The sequence below is a fragment of the Hippichthys cyanospilos genome, chromosome 15 (assembly GCF_059441005.1).
Source record: "Hippichthys cyanospilos isolate Australia breed blue-spotted pipefish chromosome 15, RoL_Hcya_1.0, whole genome shotgun sequence".
NCBI lineage: Eukaryota > Metazoa > Chordata > Actinopteri > Syngnathiformes > Syngnathidae > Hippichthys > Hippichthys cyanospilos.
This window is the reverse complement of record NC_142383.1, coordinates 10,600,719-10,621,096: the sequence shown is the minus strand read 5'-3', so window position 1 is coordinate 10,621,096 and position 20,378 is coordinate 10,600,719. Positions and strand designations below refer to the sequence as shown.

At 38.2% G+C, this 20,378-nt stretch overlaps 1 protein-coding gene across 8 annotated transcripts in view; it reads right to left on the bottom strand.

Moving 5' to 3' along the window:
* The window catches only part of vav2 (vav guanine nucleotide exchange factor 2), a 154,073-nt gene that overhangs the window by 90,012 nt on the left and 43,683 nt on the right, over positions 1–20,378 (bottom strand). For all 8 annotated transcript variants that reach the window (XM_088435350.1, XM_088435356.1, XM_088435353.1 and 5 more), the window contains exon 2: positions 15,114–15,230. In XM_088435350.1, the coding sequence (XP_088291476.1) occupies positions 15,114–15,230 (117 nt within the window). The remainder of the gene's footprint in view (positions 1–15,113; positions 15,231–20,378) is intronic.

Here is a 20,378-nt window from a genome sequence, read left to right as displayed (position 1 = left end):
CATGCAATATGATCTTTGCACAACAACAACATAAAAAGCCCTCGGGCAAGGGCAAAACCAACTACGATTTTTGACTCGTTATGAAACTGCGGCTGGGAATGGGGGTGGGAGCCTATGCAAACTCACATGATGCCAAAAGCATTCCACAAGATAGAGAAACATTTGGCCTTAAAATGGAAAGATGGCAGAGGGCTCCTAAGAAGTTAAAATGTTCCTTCCCAAAAGAAGCAAACACAGGACAGCATTATAAATAGCAAGCGGGTCATCCCCATCTCCATACTGCAGGAAATGTTAAGAAAGGAGGCAGGGGCAACATCCTGTTTTGCTGGTTGCATGAGGTAAAAAGCCAAGACTTGTAAAGAAGTACTAAAACATCTTCTGTCCCGACAGTGTTTCTTCTCATAGTGTGCCACACTTACATGATATGAGAAAAGGTACTCAGTTGGCAGCTTACTGAGCAATTGCACACTCTTGTGTGAGGATGCACTCAGTGGGAACTTTTGGGAGCATTTGTTGTGTGAGATGGCCCCAGCCGCAGGCAGGGTGCTGCGCTTATTGGATTATATATCTCCCAGTAATACAAGAAGTTGCTATTAAGGTCAGGAGCCCGGGGTAGAAGAAAGGAAGAGGATATGGTTAAACAGAGAAGGAGAAGCTGAGATTTAAATATTTGGCGGCTGGCGACACTGCTGTCTCTTCGTCTTCCGTCACTGTCACTAAGGTCTATCATTGCTGCGTGCAGCACACAACTGCTCTCAGCTCATAGTAGTGGATAGCAACTGACATTATTAACATCAGGGCTTTCCGGAAGAAAAATCCATCTAATCCCTTTCTCGAGCTGTATCAGAAAAAAGTAGCGGTAAAGACTAAAGACAAAAGATTAGGAGGGTGTATCTCCACAAAGATCGATTCAATAGGGTTTTTGATGTGGGTTGTGAAAGAATTCAAAAACGGTTAGTTGGATGGTGGAACAATTCCGTTCAGGTAGAGTTGGTGGGATTTGATGCAATGAATGTTGTCATCGTTATACAAATGTTCAAATGTATTTGTCAGTGTTGTGAATAAGGGTGTCCTTATACAACATTTAGACTTCCAATACAATACCGATAATGCAGCTTAGAATACTGTGATATTCAGTATTCAAGGATATCAGAATGATACATGCTTTGATTTATTTTTGGCATGCCTTTGTTTTGTATGAAATGTGACAAGAGACTGGATGAGTCAGCAAATGCAGGTATGAGACAGTATCATCCAAAGTTGGGTTACATGTATTCAGTCTAAAAACAAAGTACTGCACTTGAATGAAATAAATACAAAATACAGTAGTCCTATATCCTAATAGTGAACAAATTTTATTCTTTGAATTGCAAAATAATGCTCAAGCGATATAACCCTTTTCTATTTCTTTCTATATCTCATCTTGGATGACTAGCCAATATTAAAGTCGGATTGGTACATGCCTAGCTAGAAATGAGTTTTTCCTTCTAAAACATATCCTCCAATATATGGGAATTTGACATGTATCTTGATAGATTTCAATTGGATGTCAATTCAATTTGATCTGATGCGGTCACATATTTTCAGCCCCCCCCCAAAAAAAAGAGGTTACTCAAAATATCCTTAACTCCTTTTAAAACAAGTACAAAGGATAATGTATGTTAGTTTTTCAAGCTAAATGAATTTATATGGTCACGCCTGCAGCAGGTAGGCTTTTTACTTTCAAAACTCCAAGCGTGAAAAGAACTGTAGGTACAAGGTGCTCCTTGTATCCCAAGCAAAAGACAGGAGAAACTTTTTTTTCTTTAACTAACCTTCATTCTTTAGCTCTGGAGGTTACTACAGTATAGCCAACAAACATAAACAAGTGCAACAAAACTTAAAAAAAAAAAAAAAACAAGACTGAAGAAGTGTGTGTGTGTAGGAGTCTGCATGGAAATTAAGTATTCCAGTTCTTTCTCTGATAACAGATTTATTTACATCAGATTTAAATGATTCAAGTCTCATTTGACAATTACCATGGCAAATTAAAAATTTGAAAACCCAGAATATTTGCAAAAGGTCTGTCTGAAATGTGGGTTTGTTTTACCTTGAAGTTTTGTAAGAGGCGTGTGTCAATACCCTCTCTATCTTCAATGAGCTACTCATTCACAAGTCTTTGTGGCTGCCTTACTGGCATAAGAAATTGTAAGGTCAACGTATTTCCTTCCAGTTAATAGAGAACAGAGACAGACATCAGTGGTGCCAAATTTCCAGCTTGAAACATGTGTGCAATGGGTCTTTAGATGAAATACTGCCAAGAGCCATGTAAAGTCAGAAAGAATGAAGTCATGCGTGTAAGTCACTGAAGTGAAGCCAATCTACTAGATGTTTACACTCTGCCTGTAGATGCAACATGGACAGGTATTGTGTTTGTTTCCTGTGTTTATAAAGCATATCATCACTTTTCTCAGCTCAACGACAACATGTCTGGGGGGAGCGGGTACAAAATACAGAGGGAAATGAATGATAAGGTCCAAAATACACTCTGCACATGCGTTCTGTTCATGTTTTTTCATAAGCCTACTATTACCTGGAAATATGACAGAAATACCATGTTTCTGGTTGCCGACACACCTTGGTGAACAAAGCGAGACTGGACACGTCAAAACAAAGAGATGTTACGTGAAGATACCTAATAAGGGGACCTTCTTGCCTGAGGCACTAAAGATACAAAGTATGGAATACAAAGTAAAGTCATAAAACTTGGTCTGTCCATTGTCTTTTTTTCCTCACATTTTTGATCATTAGATTCATTCAAACAAAGCTTGGGTTATTGTGTCTTGAGCATGTGGATGCTGACAGAAGACAACAAAATAGATATTTGACATTTCATGTAGGGCTGCAACTAAAAATTATTTTATCAATCAATGTTGCCGATTATTTTGTCAAGTAAATGAATTAGATTTTATAGGGCAATTTGCTGCAAATTTATGGTGCAGAAAATAACAATTTTGTTTTTACTTAACTAGTTTGGTTTGGAACTTGTCTGAAAATTAGCTAAAATAGTGTAGTCAGTAAAAGGGGATTTTTGTAAATATGTTGTTAGTAATTAAGGCAATGAGGAGCAATTCAAAATAATTATTGATTAGTAGCTTGTTGATGAGGTGTTGATCAATCGTTAAACTCATAATTTCATCTGAGTTTAATTTGTGTGTCATCTACATTTATCAGTCTTGTTCACGCAAAAAGTATTTGACTCACAAGTGCATTTTGTCTAATCAGTTTCTAAAAGAAATGAAATGTCTAACTTGGTTTCTCATATTTAGCTGCCATTTTTCCTAGAGTGTATTATAAATAGTTAAAGGTTAACATTAACATCAGTGTAAAGAATCTTGCTGAGAAAATAAGGAAGATACATTCTGAAAACAAATGCAGTATGTTTGATACATTTCAAATGACACTAGCAAAAAAAAAAGGTGTTTATTTTGCATATAGACACTGAAGTTTTGTGAAGTCCTCAGTCTGGACGTAATTTTATAAAAGCTGACTTTTTAAAAGACAAGCCGCCAGCTAACTATTTTCAGATTTTTCCAGTAAGCTACACCCTGTTATATTGAACAAATATAACATTTCCCAAACATGACGGCCATAAAAGCAATAAATTAGCATTTGAAAGAGCATGTCCGATAATTTATCAATTTTCCACTAATTAAACTTACAGTGCATTAAAGCCAACTCAATTGTGATCTTCCACATTTTAAAAACGACTTCATACAGACCGCAAACTACTACTGCTGCTGTGGCCATCTCTCGTGAATCACTGCTTCTCTCCATAATGAAAGCTATCCAGTGTGATGACCGGCTGCATGCATGTGTGTGTGTGTCTGGTCCATTCTCAAACCACACGCACAACAACCACACTGTTCTCGTCAGGGTGGAAACATGCTGTACCAGTAAGGCCCTAGTGTGCTAGCAGACTAACAAAGTCTCCACTGTGTGTGTGAGTGGCAGTCGGCTAAAAATCCTCCGTTGTCCATATTGGTGCACAGCTGCAGGTGCAGGCAGTTTACTTGGTTGTTAATGCTGTTCACGGCTTGCCGCCTTTTGCAGAGCACGGCAAGGCTAAAGGTAACAGTGTTTCTCTTTCTGAGGGAAAACTGGATCACATCCACAACCATTTTTTTATTAATCCAGTAATAGTCCGACCTCAAAGTCTCGTCTTGCTCTAGTACTGACTCTAAATTTTAGAGCTTTAGTCTAATGATTTGAATGTTTTTGGGCTACAGGGAGGTTCTTGAATATGTGAGTTATTAAGTTCATAAGTCACGTGAGTTCATTGTGATTCTAACACATTGGAAGGGTAAGTATTAACTGAAAAAGAATGAAAGAACTAGAAATGTGCAGCTGAGTAAAATTTGGTTGAAATATCAAGAATTCAGATAAAGATTAAAAAAAAAAAAAGTTTTTTTTTTTACCCCAAAAACTATTTTGAACATAAGACCATACAACACACTTTCTTATAATTAGGAAAGACAGACCTTTCATAAATATTTCATGATCATCTTTTTTTTTTTTTTTTTTTAACTGTTTAGGAGCACACTACTTCCCCCAACCTTCAAATTTCGCCCCATAAATTTTAGTCTGAGATGAAAACATTTCAGTCAGCAAGGTTTGCTAAAAAGTGATCAGTAGGAACAGAAACTGTGTCAGGCTGTCAGTGTGCAGTCATCTTCATCTATCCTCTTAGCCTTTATGGAACATGGGAGTTTTGCTAGCTAGCAGCTAATTTACGCTAGACACAGCTATAACAGAAATTGAGCAACAGGTGCCCTATATCAATGTCAGTCTAATGAACTGATCTGTTAGCGCCTTGAATTGGCAATTAAATGTCATTTCAAAACACCATAATGCTATTTATAACATTTATAAACTATTCAAGCTGTTACGCCACAACATATTGAACAACTTCAGGATTAAAGTGCGCCAAAGCATCCATATATTATTTGAAAAACCAAGGTATATTTTGAAGTAGAGCTCACCGTGTTTCCGGCAGAATTTACTATCGTGCAAAACATTAACAATTGTTGCTGTAATTGTCGCTCGACATGCTGTTTTGATGTCTATACTTATAAGTGGGTAGGAATGATTTTTTTAAGTCAAATTTCTCTATTACACCTTTTAGCCCTAGAACAAACACAAGCAAACACACGCACACTTCACGTGTAGAAAGTCAAATGATTGGGAGACTGAGAGAGAGCATAGGCGTGCTGTGTCTGGCATTTAGCAAGCCATCCTCTCAGCTATGCTCTTTTATCACAAAGAGTGGGATGTGCTAAAACTGAGAGCCTCTTCACTGCACAAGGTGTGACTGTCTTTTTAAGGTTTCTATCACTATTGTTTTCCCAGGGTACATTCTTTAAAATTACACTTGTGTTCTGCTGTCATTCTCAATATTTCCTTCCATTGCGGTGATTTCCAATTTGAAGAAAAAAAGCCACATTGCACACTGTTCAAGCTTGTATTTTGTTTGCTGTAGCCCAATCAGATCTCTATGAATGACTTAGTGTTAAATTTGCTGTCTGATCCAGTATTAATTTGTAAATGGTACACAATACTCATAATAAAGACTATAGTGCAAAGAAAGCTATTTTATCTACCAGTAGTGTGTTTGTTGGCGATTTGAGTACATCTTCAGATCTATGTGAGCTGACAAATATATGAGCAGTCCAAACCTTGATTCTATTATCATTTGTATTTTCCCTTTTTGCCTTTAGGGGAGCATCCACCAGCAAACTAATTTGCCTTCCCTGAAACCTAGCTGCTATCATTGAGCCTGTCTTCGTCCATCCCCCCTTCTCCCTCTTTGTCAATCTTTCACCCTAATCTCCATAATGCAGTCTCTGGCAGGAGCTGCTGTATGCTTTTGTCCAGGGCTAGGCTGGAGCAGCAGGATGATGAGCAGGTATGGGCACTCTCCTGTCTCCACTGGCAATTGTAGCTGAGGCAGACAGCACAGCATGTAAGGCCTATACACACACGCAAGTACACACAGTGACTCAGTCAGAGGTTGTAGAAAATGTCAGATAGAGTCAAGTCAGTGAGCTCCCCCAAAACTTAGAAAATGTGTCAGTTCGTAGTCAGACAAAAAAAAAAAATCCTCTGTGCTTTCATTATCTTAAACTTTTAAGTGTTTAAGTATCAGAACTGCACACCAGATTATAAGGTGTACCTTCAGTGAATGGCCTATTTTAAAACTGTTGCATATATTGGGTGCACCGCATTATGAGGCGCATAGAATAGAAGCTACAGTAGTAGCTGGGATTGCATTATGCATCCACTAGCTGGAGCTGCGCTAAAGGGAATGTCAACAAAACAATCAGATAAGTCAGTCAAACTTGATCATTTGTGGAACGTACGATCTGAAGGGAAAAATGCCCAATGATTACATTAAAAGATTTAATTTTTTGTAATCAAACTGCTACCAAAAACCTTAAAATATATTGTTTTGTTGATTTGAAAACTGTTTCTGGTATCAATATTGAACACAGTCCTCTGCTGCTTGTCTTTGTTATCTACTAGGTCACTACTCAATGTTATAGGACAGGTCGAATGCGGATCAACCTATTAATTGCGAGCTTCCTCTTCTGGCTCACCTCCCCTTTTACGGATGACAAATTGAGCCCGCATCACTGTGGACATCCTTCACGTACTAGTGATCCGGAGATCTCTTCTATCTAAGGTAGCTCTTCAATCCCTGACCCGCAGAGTTTAATTCAAACCTTTATCGACTGAGAAGCATGGCCTCTGATTTAGAGGTGCTTGTTCTCATCCCAATAGCTTCAAACTCAGCTTTGAAATATCCCAGCAAATGCTGTACCGTTTGATGACACCATCAGGACATAAAGGAGATAACCTTGACAACTTTTCTGTTGAATTCATATCTATTTTGACTTTAACCAGTTGATTGGAATTTGTCATCACTGTTGCATTTCAATAATGAAATGATCTCCTTCTATATATGTAATGTGGACGTCACGGTGGAAGAGTGGGTAGCACTTCTGCCTCACAGTTCAGAGTCGCGTGTTCAATTCCAGCTCTCTAAGGCCTTTCTATGTGGAGTTTGCATGTTCTCCCCATGTCCGTGTGGGGTTTCTCCGGGCACTCCTGCTTCTTTCTACATTTCATGCATGAAAGATGTATTGGACATACCAAATTGTTCTTAGGGGTGATTGGGTGTGTGAATGGTAGTTTGTTCTTCTGTGCCCTCCAATTGGCTGGCAACCAGTTCAGGCTGTCCCCGCCTGCTGCCCTGACATGCCTGAGACAGGCACCAGCAAGCCTACAACCCTAGTGAGGATAAGCGGCTATAGAAAATGGATGCATGGATGGGCCATGTTTAACATAGTATAGCCATGATATAGTATATACATATACTGGTACTTATCTAAAAGTATTTGAAACATAAGTAAAGTGTTTTAGCTCAGGTAACAAGGTAAGTCAACACGTTAGTTGAAGCATAAACAAACAACAAATTGAGGGTCCTAACACAAATTATAGAGTGGAGGTGAAAGGGGTTTCTCTTGCACTTGCTCAAACTACTAGATAAATATTACTAGCAGTACGTCTTCCATTCAAAAATGGCACAGTTGTCTTTTCATACTTTATTCGTTGTCTCAGATAATGTTCACTAACTTTAATTAGGAGCTGAATTAGAGAAGGTTTGAACCTAACCCACGCGTCAGGTGGTCCACTCTACTGTCCTCAACTGGGTTGTGCCTTATTGCAGCATGCAAGAAAATTAATGATGAGTAGCATGGAGGAGGACCTCAATTTTGTGGTCACTACAGGGGGTGTTAATAACACAATAAGGAGCGTGGCAGATAGCTTTTATTGACATCTGAATTACTGTACAGTATGACAAACACAATGCTTCACGGGAAAAGACGCAGTATTAATTTAAAAGCATAATAACAAACAAAATAATAAATAACAAAATAAATCTCAAATGGCACCTCGTAATAGACCATACTGTAGAAACGACATGAAATTATGCTCAACAATCATTTTCATCTTTTTGATTTGCTGATTGGTCTCAGATGTATCACAAAAGTGTAACTGGAAGGAAAGTGACTAAAAAATTGGAGGCACATTGGCAGATGAGTTTGGCAGAGCTGGAAGAAATTGGATTAAGAGAATGTAAAAAAAGCAAAGTGAGCTAAATTCTCTTGCCAAAATCAGCCCGTCAATATCGCTTTTTAAAAGTGTTGCTACAACTTTGTATAATGCATGCCGCCAGTAATGAGATACCATGTCATCCATTCAGTCTAATTTCCATTTTACAGCCCTTTGCTAGTGGAAATCAGAGAGCATTGACTCCAGCTGAGACTTTATGGCCCATGGCTGGCAAGAGAGGTGGTGTGCATGCGCACTCAGTACGTGTGTCCATCTGACTGTGCCCGTGAGTGTCATCCACCATTTGGATGTCCTGCTCTTGATGGACGCATTTAATGGCAGCCCTGACACTGCAGTCAATGATCCAATTGACTTAGGCGGTTATTTCACTTCTCTGGTCACCTATACCTGATACTGTGATTTTTGTGTACTTTGCCAAAGTAATGCATTTTATTCATAGAGGTACACGGTTTGGGTATACATGGTTAGTTACAGTACACCATCCAAGGGCAGTAGAATGATAGAACGCAATTGTACTGTTGTGTTTCTGTTTTGGTGATTGAATGCCAGCCCCATTGTCAACAGAGCATTTGTTGACATGACACACACTGTCATTTGGTAGCACATGATTAAATCATCTTTGTTGAAAAGCCGCTTTTTTTTTTTTTCAATGCCGCCACACTGTGTGACAAATATTCTTCAGCTGAATGTTCTACAGGATTCCAATCCACAGCTTAGTGTTGCTAAATTGCTGACTGGGAGCATTTTGCATTTTAGGAGCAAATGGAGCAAGCATTGCTTCATAATAGTGTATCATCCACATTGAAATGTCTGTTTATGACGCATAAGGGCCGGTCAAAAAATGGCTTTGCTATTTCTCTCTTTCTTCATCTTTTTTTTTTTTTTTTTTAATGCAATTGATTCCTTAGAGAATGTACCAGTCCATCACGTTTCCACCTCTACTGCCTTGCAGGGAGGAATCCAAGAACTGGGAATAATGAGAACTCATACCGTTCACTCTGGAGGGCCTCTTCTTCTTCACGGTCCCCTCACTTGGGTCTACAGTGCTATAAAGACAATCTTTCCCTCCAAAAGAGGCACATCCTCTAGTAACCATGAAGTTAAAAACCAAGAAAGAAAAATGAATAAAAAATGCTAAAGGATTCTCAATGCAACTGTTTTGCTCAAGCTGTGCCAAATAGATGGATGAATATTATATACTGTAGGTTCTTGTCAAAAGTAGTGCATGTGCAATAGCTTTTCACCATAAGTGCTACAAACTTGATAGAGTGCAATATCAATATGCAGCTCAATTTGCATAGAAAAATCCACCTACAATAGAGCCAGCCGTCTGTTGTAGTGTTTTTGCCACTGAAGGAAAAGTGGAGCAGACAACTGTTGCTCTCGATTACCAGAACAGCACGGTGTTGTTCTGAAACCACATTCAATCGCTAATTCAGGGTGCTAAGAGATTTAATTATGCTGACATTGACATACAGCACCTGTTGCTAGTGCATTTCGATGGCTCAGGTTCCATTATAGCTGTCTAGCATAAATTAGCAACACTCAAGTGCTCAATATAGGCTGGAGTGAAAGATGTAAATGTGTAAATGACTGCACATTTTGATACACAATTGCTGTTTTGACAGATCACCTTTCAGATTATTCATATTATATATATATATATATATATATATATATATATATATATATATATATATATATATATATATATATATATATATATATATATATATATATATATATATATATATAAATACATATATGCCACTTCAGAAAATTTCATTTAGAAGACATCTCAGACTGTGTAAAACCGAAACGTATGCTCTATCTGCTAGGTTCAAGCAACGTAAAACATTCAATAAACAACAAACGGAAGGAAGACAGGGGCCTTTTACTCGCAAGGAGAGCAGACAGGAACCGACACCTTTTGAAAGCTCCTTCCACTCTGGTTACAGATCCTTTCCACTTCTCATTTATTCGTTTGGGTTGGCCCTAGGTACAAAGTCATTGGTGCCCTGAAGGGTTGGAGGAGACATTTGGCAACAATGTAATCAATTGGTTTGTGATAATGAGGAATGAAATTTGAGGAATCAGAATGGAATGGAATGAAATTTCCATGCTTCTGGCTTTTTTCGGGGGAACATTAAGCATGATTTGTTCTGCTTTTGCCCTTTGCTCTGGTCACGGGCCTGTCTCCGTCTTACAACTGCTTGAAACCTGTCAATTCCTCGTCTTCAAACCCAACAGTAACAGAAAACATCCATCCTAATCTACCAATATACTGATTAAATAACAAACATAGTAACTGATTGCATAACACAAATATGGGATAACTTTCAGTATTTGCAATTATTCTAACACTATCCATCATGCAAATTGAAAAAGAGAAGCATGAATACCAAGGTCTTGGAGACTAACCAGTACCATCGTCTCAGTCATCAAACCATAATACCATAATACCAACCAAACCAAACCAATATAAGAACACAATATGTAATGACAGTGCCCCAGACAACAACCGATTGCTCAGCAACCACCTGTATCTACATGAATTGCAGTAACAAGCTGTCGGGATAATGAGGTCATGGGAGATGGGGATGGAAGCGGGTATAAGCACAGAAGGGAGAGGAAGTACACATTTATAATTCATGTCAAATGAATTATCATCAGTACTGTGGCATTTAGAATGAATTATTGATCATGTCTAGGAAGAACTTGCAGTTGGGGGTCCTGATGGACAGGGAGCGAGGTAAGAGGGCAGTGTAAGCAGACACTAAAGTGTCTGGTGGAAGAAGAAGGATGTGTTTCACAGTGGCTAATGAAGATTTGGTTGGTCTGACTTGATTCCTGTTGCAGTGGTAGTGGTAAGGCAAAGTAATACTGTCACCGTGCCAAAATAATTCCTATATTACCTCCTGGCAAAGAAATAAGATTAATCATTTGTTAAGAAATTGCTAATTAGTCAATTTTGTGTAATAGACAGCTGTTCAATCATGACTTGAACGACGAATTTGACCCAGTGGCCTCCATTTATCACATCGAATGTACTCTCTCAGTGACAGAAATGAATCACTGCCATGTCACCAGTTATTTATTTCCATTGAACACTCATAAAGTTGATTAAAAAAAAAAAGTTGTATAGCATTTTTGCATTGGTCCGTTTCAGCATTTTTGTTCATCTTCGGAGCAGTGTTGAAGAACTTTTTTTTTTTTTAATCTTTAGGTTTATCTCATTGCTATTTGTCCGACTGCCCGATAGTTGGTAGTTAATCAGTATGATTACAAAAAATATATATAATTGGTTGGGTAATTACCGGTTTGTATAATTTCCTCACGGTTCAGAGGTTGTGAGTTTATATCTGACTTTCCTACAGGCAGCCTGACTATGGCCAACAAACAATTTAGATGTTGGCCGTGCTGGGTGGTGGCCCGCTATTTTTCAGCCACAGAGAACAGAACGGAAATGAAAGGAGCAGAGTTCAGTTTGAAAACGATTAAGCTCAACAGAGGGTAATCAAACATCTCCAACCAATGGCAATCACTCTATCCTGACACAGAGGTGGCTTCACTGCCTCGAGCTTTGTCTTATACCAACATACCCCGACTAAGAGTGGGTGTGAGATTAATTAGTGGGGAGAGGTGGAGAGTGATCCACAGAAGACACACATGGGTGAAGGGAGAATTCCTACATTATAGTGTTGATTTTGAAGAAAATGACCTTCAGATAAACAATTTTATTTTGAGGGTAATAACCTAGTACAACTAAAATGTTTTTTCTACCTTGGGTACTCAAAGCGCTTTACACTAACTAGTGACACAGCATCGGGAGCATCGGGTTCAGCATCTTGCTCAAGGACACTTCGACATGGTCGTGACGGTAAAGGGATCGAACCCACAGCCTCTCAGCAGGGAGACGACCACTCTACCACCGAGCCATGCTGAGCCATACCCACAACTACAACTACATGAGTAAGCACTTATATGGCCCTTCACAATTAACTCTCAACGGTTTGGATGATTGAAATTGATGCAAGCCACATAACGTCTGCATTTCAATTAATGCACTCCTAATGAAGAAGGCAAATCTCACAGAAAGTTACCTTCCTTTGCTCTCTGGTTACAGAAGAAAATTACCAAACTGTTGATGGATGGCTAACAGGTGCAGGCTAATTATGCTAATCATGGCAACAGCCAAATAAACTGATTGCCGTGTTCATTTAAATGACAGCAATGTTCCTTCAGTGGCTAATTAAAATAGGTTGGGAGAACGGAAACGAGACGGCTGGGTTTGGATGAAAGGGGGTGTTTAAATAAAAATGTTCTCAGGGGTCTACTGTAATACGCTGCATTTCATTGGTTTAATGATGTCATAATGAATTTGTAATGATGGGGGATGGGTTAGGATGCTGAAAAAGTAGGAAAGCTATCCCATACAATATCCGCTATTGTATAGTCATTTAATGATTAAGGTGTTCAAGACAGCGAATGATTTTTTTTCTTTTTTTAAGCAATTCAGTCCGACTGGAAGCGATTTTTTTTTTCCAATGATGTAGGAAATCGTCGCAAACCTCCATTTGGATGTGAGTGAGAAAAGGTCATCATTAGAGCTAAAGGTTGTAATCAGAGTCCAGGGGATGTGAACAGCAGCTACTGGTGAAGTATTAAATGGTGAACAGGGGCAGATTAATGTTCATAGAGGAGTTTGCTATAAAGCTATCTCCCTTGTGACATCTTCTCAGAATGCTGCTTGGATAAGTTCATTCTAGAACAACATAAAATCCAATACCAAATATATATATATATATATATATTTGGTACCAGCCAACATAATGCTGGATTTTATGTTGTTCTAGAATGAACTTATCCAATCAGTATACATATAGACATATGTATATGTTCAAATAGTGTCATTACCAGCCTCTTAAAAACAGAAATTGTTTAGTTTTATGAGGTTGTCTAACAGTTTAAATTTTCAACATACAGGTTTAAAACGGAAAAGACAAACTTCAAAATAAACCAAAATTTTATCAAACAAACTATGGACAAAAATAGTCAGTCATCCCTATAGGCTGGTTTGATCGAAGTCAATGACTGCACACTTCGATGAGGAAAGCGTGACAAATGCCATTCCTAATTATCACTTTTTGACAAAATAAAGTGGTGTTTCAGTCAGCAAATTTGTCTCAGATGAAAATTTATGAAGAGAGATGTATTTAAAATCTAATAATGTTTCTAGAGAGGAAAGTAGCCTGCTGTTAAGCAGTTTAAATTTCAATTTAAAAAAAAAAAGGAAATTGCGATGTACTGTAAAAAATATTGTTTGGTTATTATAATTAACTGGAAATGTGTCTTGTGATTTTCAGTTTTTATAATTGTTTTTCACCAAACAAAACAAAAAATTTTTTTTTATTTTTGTCGGAATACCCACTATTTGATTTGATTTTCTGTAGAATACCTGAATACCAAAAATACTTGACAGCTTCAGCCTTAGTCTGCCCTTTTGTGTTTCACTTTTAGATGAGCATTTCATGCACAGAACTTTATGGAAATGTACTGTGTATACATGCCAAGTAGTTGATGGGGTGAAATAAGTGCCATTTGCTCGCACATTTGTAAATCCTCACGTTTTCACCCGGAAGCGTCATCATGTAAATGGGCCAATAAAATCACGACTATAGTCTGAAAAGTATTACTATTTAGTCTTTGATATATCTAAAGGAGGGGTTCTAATTTAGATGAAGAAAAAAAGAACTCATGGCTGATAAGGCGTTTGTATGTTATATGGCTAGGATCACATTATTTGCTATAACAAAGAAAGAAGAATGGAAAAGTAACAAAAGAAGAAAAATCTATTGAAGAGGAAGTGCTGAAGAGATTCTCAATGAAGAAAACATTTTTATCTTAACATTCCATCTGAGCCTTTTCCTCAATTTAAATGGATGCCACATTAGTAGGGATCTACTCAGTTCAATATATTATAATGTGATGTTTGGTCTTAATGAAAAATCAATGGAGAGACAAGCCCACCACCAGTGAGACCATACAAAAGTAATTTCCAAATTGACATATAGAGGGCCGATGTGATTGATTCTGACTGCTGATTGATTTTAATACCATTCACTGCAAGCTCATTGACTCTCAAATGTCGTCTTGCGGTTTATCTACAAACTGCCAAGAGTCCTTGTCTGGTTTTTCCTTCCCTCTCATTTTATTTACCCGGCGTTTCTCCTTGCCAGAATGGAAATGTTGTATTACATTAGAAAAGTCACTGAAATGAACAGATAACAAGTTTACACTTGTAATTAATCATGCTGCAATCAGATACAGTTTATGCAGATAGCACCTTTGCAGAGCAATCTAACGACTGGAATCCAAATTTGTGGTGCTTCAGACATCTGACAAGAGATTGAATTAACTTTCAAACCACACTGGAGACATAATCATCAGCAGTCAAAATCAATTCTGAAAAATCACACTCCTTGCTGTAACTGGGACAATGTACCCACCAAAAGAGAAGCTTACTCATTAATGTATTCATAACAAAAGACACAGTTTAACGCACTGGGAATAAAAAGGGAGTTTTGCCATTACCCAATAACCTATATTCTTTTTTTGTTGTTTTAAATCTCTTTTAACAATGACATTTGAAGCAAGTTCATTCAGATCCTTGTGCATTTTTGTCATCATTACAACTGCAAATTGTTAAAAAAAAAACACACATCATCTACAAAAATTGGGATCCACAGATGTTACCTAAATATGGCTGTTACAAATTTGCTGTCTTTGAATAACAACATCACATTTTAACGTCAGGGTTACACAACAATAAGGTTCAATGACTGAAGGACGGAAATCCACCGTAGTTTAAAGGGTGAAATAATCCCGTTCTGGCACATACACTGCAACCTTATGTAGACTGTTAAAAATGCACTCACCTTGCCAAAATCTCTGACATCAAAGAGGTCAAAAGGGTCAAACAGCTCACTGTTCCGCAGGCCAAATTTGTCATGGCAAATCTTGAGGAATGTCCGAATGTTCTTCAAACAGAGGAACTATAAAAGACAGAGAATGTTGATTATTAGATAAACAATAAAAATGCACAGCTAAACAATTTGTACAAAATCTAACCTCAACCTCCTTCGCCAAGTGGAAACACATTGTTAATTGTAGACATACTCAACAGTGAGATTAAAATAGGGCACCGATTAAATTGACTCATTATGGTCCTTCAAACATCGGCCAAAAATAATCTGTATAGCCGATATTTGCCAATTATTTCAACAGTTTTACTCCGGTTTCCTCACTCATTCCAAATACATGCATAGTACGTACATTGGGCACTGGATTGTTCCTATTGATGTTTGTGAGGGTGAATGCTTGTTTGTATGTGTGTGTCCTGCAGTTGGCTAGCAAGTATTTCAGATTGTACTCTGCCCACTGCCCAAAGACAGATAAGATGCATGCCCACGACCCCTGCGAGGATAAGCAGCCAAGATAATAGCTGGATAGATGTGTTACATGACACCCATTCAACTAATAGTAACACAAACACATGTGGCAAGAATGAATGTCCTTCCAACTTCATTAATTATGCCACATAATTCATTCTGTGAAACAAAATGTCATTTTTATATTTTTTTTAAACTAATGATATTTATTCAATATAAATTGAAAAATTAACTGGACAACTGATAGGTAATCAGTATTTTTTTCTGCCAAAAAACAGAAGGTGTTGTTAATTACTCGTAACATTTTTCACAATTTAGCTAATTCCAATTTCGTCAACTTAGTATCACCGTACATTCCGTCCCGACACCTTCGGTCACAAAACGCTGGTTTGTAAATGACGCTCCGGGCTAAAAAGAAGTCGGCAGGAACGTTTCCATTTCTGCGCCTGTGCTCTGGAATGCCCTTCCTATGGAAGTTCAGCCACCTCAGTAAAAATCTTTAAATCTCAACTAAAAACACATTTATACTCTCAAGCATTTTGTTAATGGGTCTGTCTGGTTTCAGCTTTCTTCTTCTCATTTCTTCCCCCTTCTCACAGTTTGGAGAGGGGGGTAGATGGTGAGAGATGACGAGAACGCTGTCATGCGGCCCTGCTCTGATTGACCATTGCGGGTTTTGAGATGGACCACCTCTTCTGCGGCATTTTTATTAGGATGGACACACTAGGCCAGAGTGTGACGAGGATCTTACCCGATGGCCTCACCTGATGTCAAGGCATCTTTGCACTGGACACTTACTGCCTAATATGGCACAATGTGTTATTTTTAGTACTCGGCATCTAGTAGAACTTGTTGAGCCTGCAAGGGGGTTCCTCCCACCTGTGGTCCCTTCTAAAGGTTTGTTATTTTCCCCAGATGTTTTTTTTTTAGTTTTCCCTTCCCCTTCTGGGAGCTTTGTTCAGGGGATGCTGTTGTGTATTTATGATGTTCTGTGTGACTTCTTTTCCCACCTGTAAAGTCCTTTGACACTGCGGTGATTCAGGGCTATACAAATAAACTTGACTTGATATAAAAACAAAAGTTCCTGAAAGTTACAGTTTGGTCATCACACCTCCTGCTCTGCGCTAATGTCTGCATGCCTTTCAGACATCAACCATTTTACTAGATGTTCATGTATGCACCAGAGCATCTATTCTCCCTAAGCGTTGAAAAATACACAATGTTCTCATTTAAACCTTGCAGCAGCTTAATGAGATGTAGTGCTTCCTGTTGCTCCAATTGACCAAGTGAGACATGTTATGTGTCAGCCTGCTGAACTAATTAGCTTTCATAGTTTGAACTACAAAACATAATCAACTCGAGGCTTCCTCTTCAGTTACATCTCTGTTCAAGTCCAGCTTTCATCTGATAGGATATCTGACATGGTTCCCAGAGTTTGCGGTATTTCAGTCGGTCTCTTCTGGCCACACCTGAGAGCCTTGCTGACTAATTCTCATTCAAGTGTGCACATCTGCTCACTCCCAGTGTCATGGGTGAGGCCACCACGAGAGGCCCGCCCTACCCCGCTTAAAGTAACTGTGATTGGTTGGCTACAGGGCTGACATTTGCAGTACAGTGGCAAAGGTTATCGAGTCTGTGAATCCTTACCTGCAGTGGGGGGATGAGGGGCATTTTTCTCAGCCAGTATATGAAAGGGTAACATTTGCTGGAGTGGTTTGGAGACCAGGGGGATGGGGAGAACGAAGAGAATGATGTGTCTGACATTCTAATGCATGTTTAGAGATAAGAGCGCAGAAAAGCACGGGGCAGAATTACTATGATATTACTAGGGGGAAAAAAATACAATATTTCTGGTGGAGTGTGGAGTAAGGGTGCATCTGGGAACAAATAGGCTGTGGTCTTTTCCTTAGGCTAAAGCTGCGTTCAGCACAATCCATCAGGAATTACTTCTCTGTGCCAAGCATCAATTTCAGGCATTGGGATAGATATTTGTCAATGTTGTGAGTGCATCGCAACTACTAACCATTTACAAGTGGAAGCTTTGATTCAATATCTTTCATTAATCCACATATAAAGTGATAAAAAAAAATGCTCACATCCGCGACATATTTTTTTCAAAAGCTGTGATAAAGGCAGAACCTTAATAGGATACTATACTTATTTCACCATTTTCAGCAGTGAAAAAAAAGATTATGTTTATATTTTATTTGGAATTGAAATTATTCTTTGAAAATTAACACCTTTCAAAATACATTTTCCCAAATTACTGCCAACATGTTTTCTGGGTTTGATCATGTGATGTTTGGAAGCTGAGCCATGATTGGTTGTTACCTGATTCTTGAGCACATGCGGCCATTTTCTGTCAACAGCAAGTGGCAAAATGTGTTTTTAAAGACTTGTATCGATTGTACAAAAAATGTAGCATCAAATTAAATATAGACAAAATTACGGATGCCCAATACCAGTACGAGTGCTAATCTCTTGAGTGCTAATCTCTTGTTTGTATCAAACCTAGCTAGATAATAAGTTGAAAGGGTTGCTGTGATAAAGACTTTGGTTAGAGCGCTGGTATGAGTTGTGACTAATTTAACTAATAAAGTTAGATTACTTTACAAAATGGGGACGCAGCAGGGAGGAAGAGCGGTTAGCACGTTAGCCTCACAGTTAAGTCTCCCTGTGTGTAGTTTGCATGGTCTCCCCATGCCCATGAGGGTTCTCCGACCTTGTAAATAAACATGGATGTCAGACGTATTGGACACTCTAAATTGTTCTTAGGTGTGATTGGGTGCATGAATGGTTGTTCGTCTCTGTGTGCACTGCAATTGGCTGGCAACTAGCTCAGGATTTCCCCCGCCTACTAACCGTAGACAGCTGGGCTAGGCACCAGCAAGCCAGTGGCCCGAGTGAGGATAAGCAGCGACAGAAAATAGATGGATGGATGGTTTCCAAAATGACTAAATCAAGCCTATCCCGTAAAACAAGTATAGCCAATTGATCTGTGGCCAAGCAAATAGTTACAAGATCTTTGAAAAGAAGAATAAACTGCCTTCAGACACGGTAAAATCAGTGGACACTTTTCAGGTTTCTAAACTACAGATTGGATCACTGCTGCAATACTATTTAAATTTAGTCCATTAATCCAGTACCCAGCACTTTTTGGTGTTGAGCCACATTGTAAAACACCCATTCATGGTTTTACGACTAATGTGTTACAATAAAATTCAAATGCAAATTAGAAAACCGAGCAGGTGTTTTATTCTTTTTTGGCTCTTAGATTATTAACTCGTTTTGTAGCTTCTTTTCACCTGTTTCCAAGCTGTACTGAATCCAAACAAAGAGAGAAAAAATTGGGGGGAAAAAAAGTTGGGAAGATGAGTGATTGCCTGGTGGTAGTCTTAGCCATCACATTTTATTATTTTTTTTAATTTTAAGAAAATGTGTCATGAACAGAATAACAACAATTGTAAGCCCTCCATCCAAATGTTTTTTTTTAAGTCTCAGTCAGCTTTCCGAGACTAGTGTTGAGTCTACTAGTTTTCGGAGTAGATCAAATTTCAAATGTTATCTGTGGTTAGGTTAAATTGTATTAGATAAATAAATATAAAAGACTTTCAACTTTTCCACATCTGCTTCTGGGTCCAAATCCTACTCCTTGCAGGGAAAAAAGGAAGTATTGTGGTTGACAGAGATGAAACCAGAATGGACGGAAAAACTTGAAAAGTGAAAAGTTAAAAACACAAAAAATAATGGTCACACCCAAGAAGGGCAATATTGTGTGTGTGTGTGTGTATATATATATATATATATATATATATATATATATATATATATATATATATATATATATATATATATATTATATATATTATATATATTATATATATATAATTTTTATTTTTATTATGTATTATATATATTATCCCTTCATAACAAGAAAATCACGTATTAGCCCTCCAAGATGGTGGTATTTAAATTGGCCCCTTAGGCTGAGGAGCAACAAGTTACAGAGTTCTCATGAAAACAAAGCAATAGCTAAATAAGTATGAGCTAGAACGAGCAGGTCCCCCCCAAACTGAGTTTTTATGTTTCTCCAAAATGGAGAAAAACCAGTAGAGGTCAAAGCTGCTTGTAACATTTGAAACCTGGGAGCCAGAAACTAGTAAAACAGTCACCAAACTGGGAAATTTGTCCTCCATAGGTCAGCTGTCAAGATGCCTTGAGATACAATCCCCATGGCAGGGCAAACAATAAAACAAATGAAGAATGTGTTGTGAAATCTCACAGATTAATGTGAGGAGGGCATACGAAGGGAGGAATGTTGCCATGGAAGCCAATATAAAGGAAGAGAAGGTATTTTTTTTCCATTTATGGTATGTATTATACATATTTTTATTTTCATTATAATTTAAATGGCTGCCGAAGGTCTTGCCACAAACTGCGAACAAAATCGGTTAGATTCCATTCAAATATGCTGCTTTATTGTCTGAAAAAAAAACAAAAAACTATCAGGCACTTGACGACACTTGACAACGCAAAATAGAGACAGCTCAAGAACAAGGGGAAGAAAGAGAGGCAGTCTTGGATAACTGTAGCGCAAAGTTTCAGTTTATCCTCCAACTGAGACATACAAACACCAAAAAAAAAAATGTGACTCCCAATTGTTTCTTGGACTATGCCACAAAACAGTTTGGGGAGAACTTAACCAACAAACTGTCACTGAGTCAATGAGATGATCAAATACGCAGTCAAATG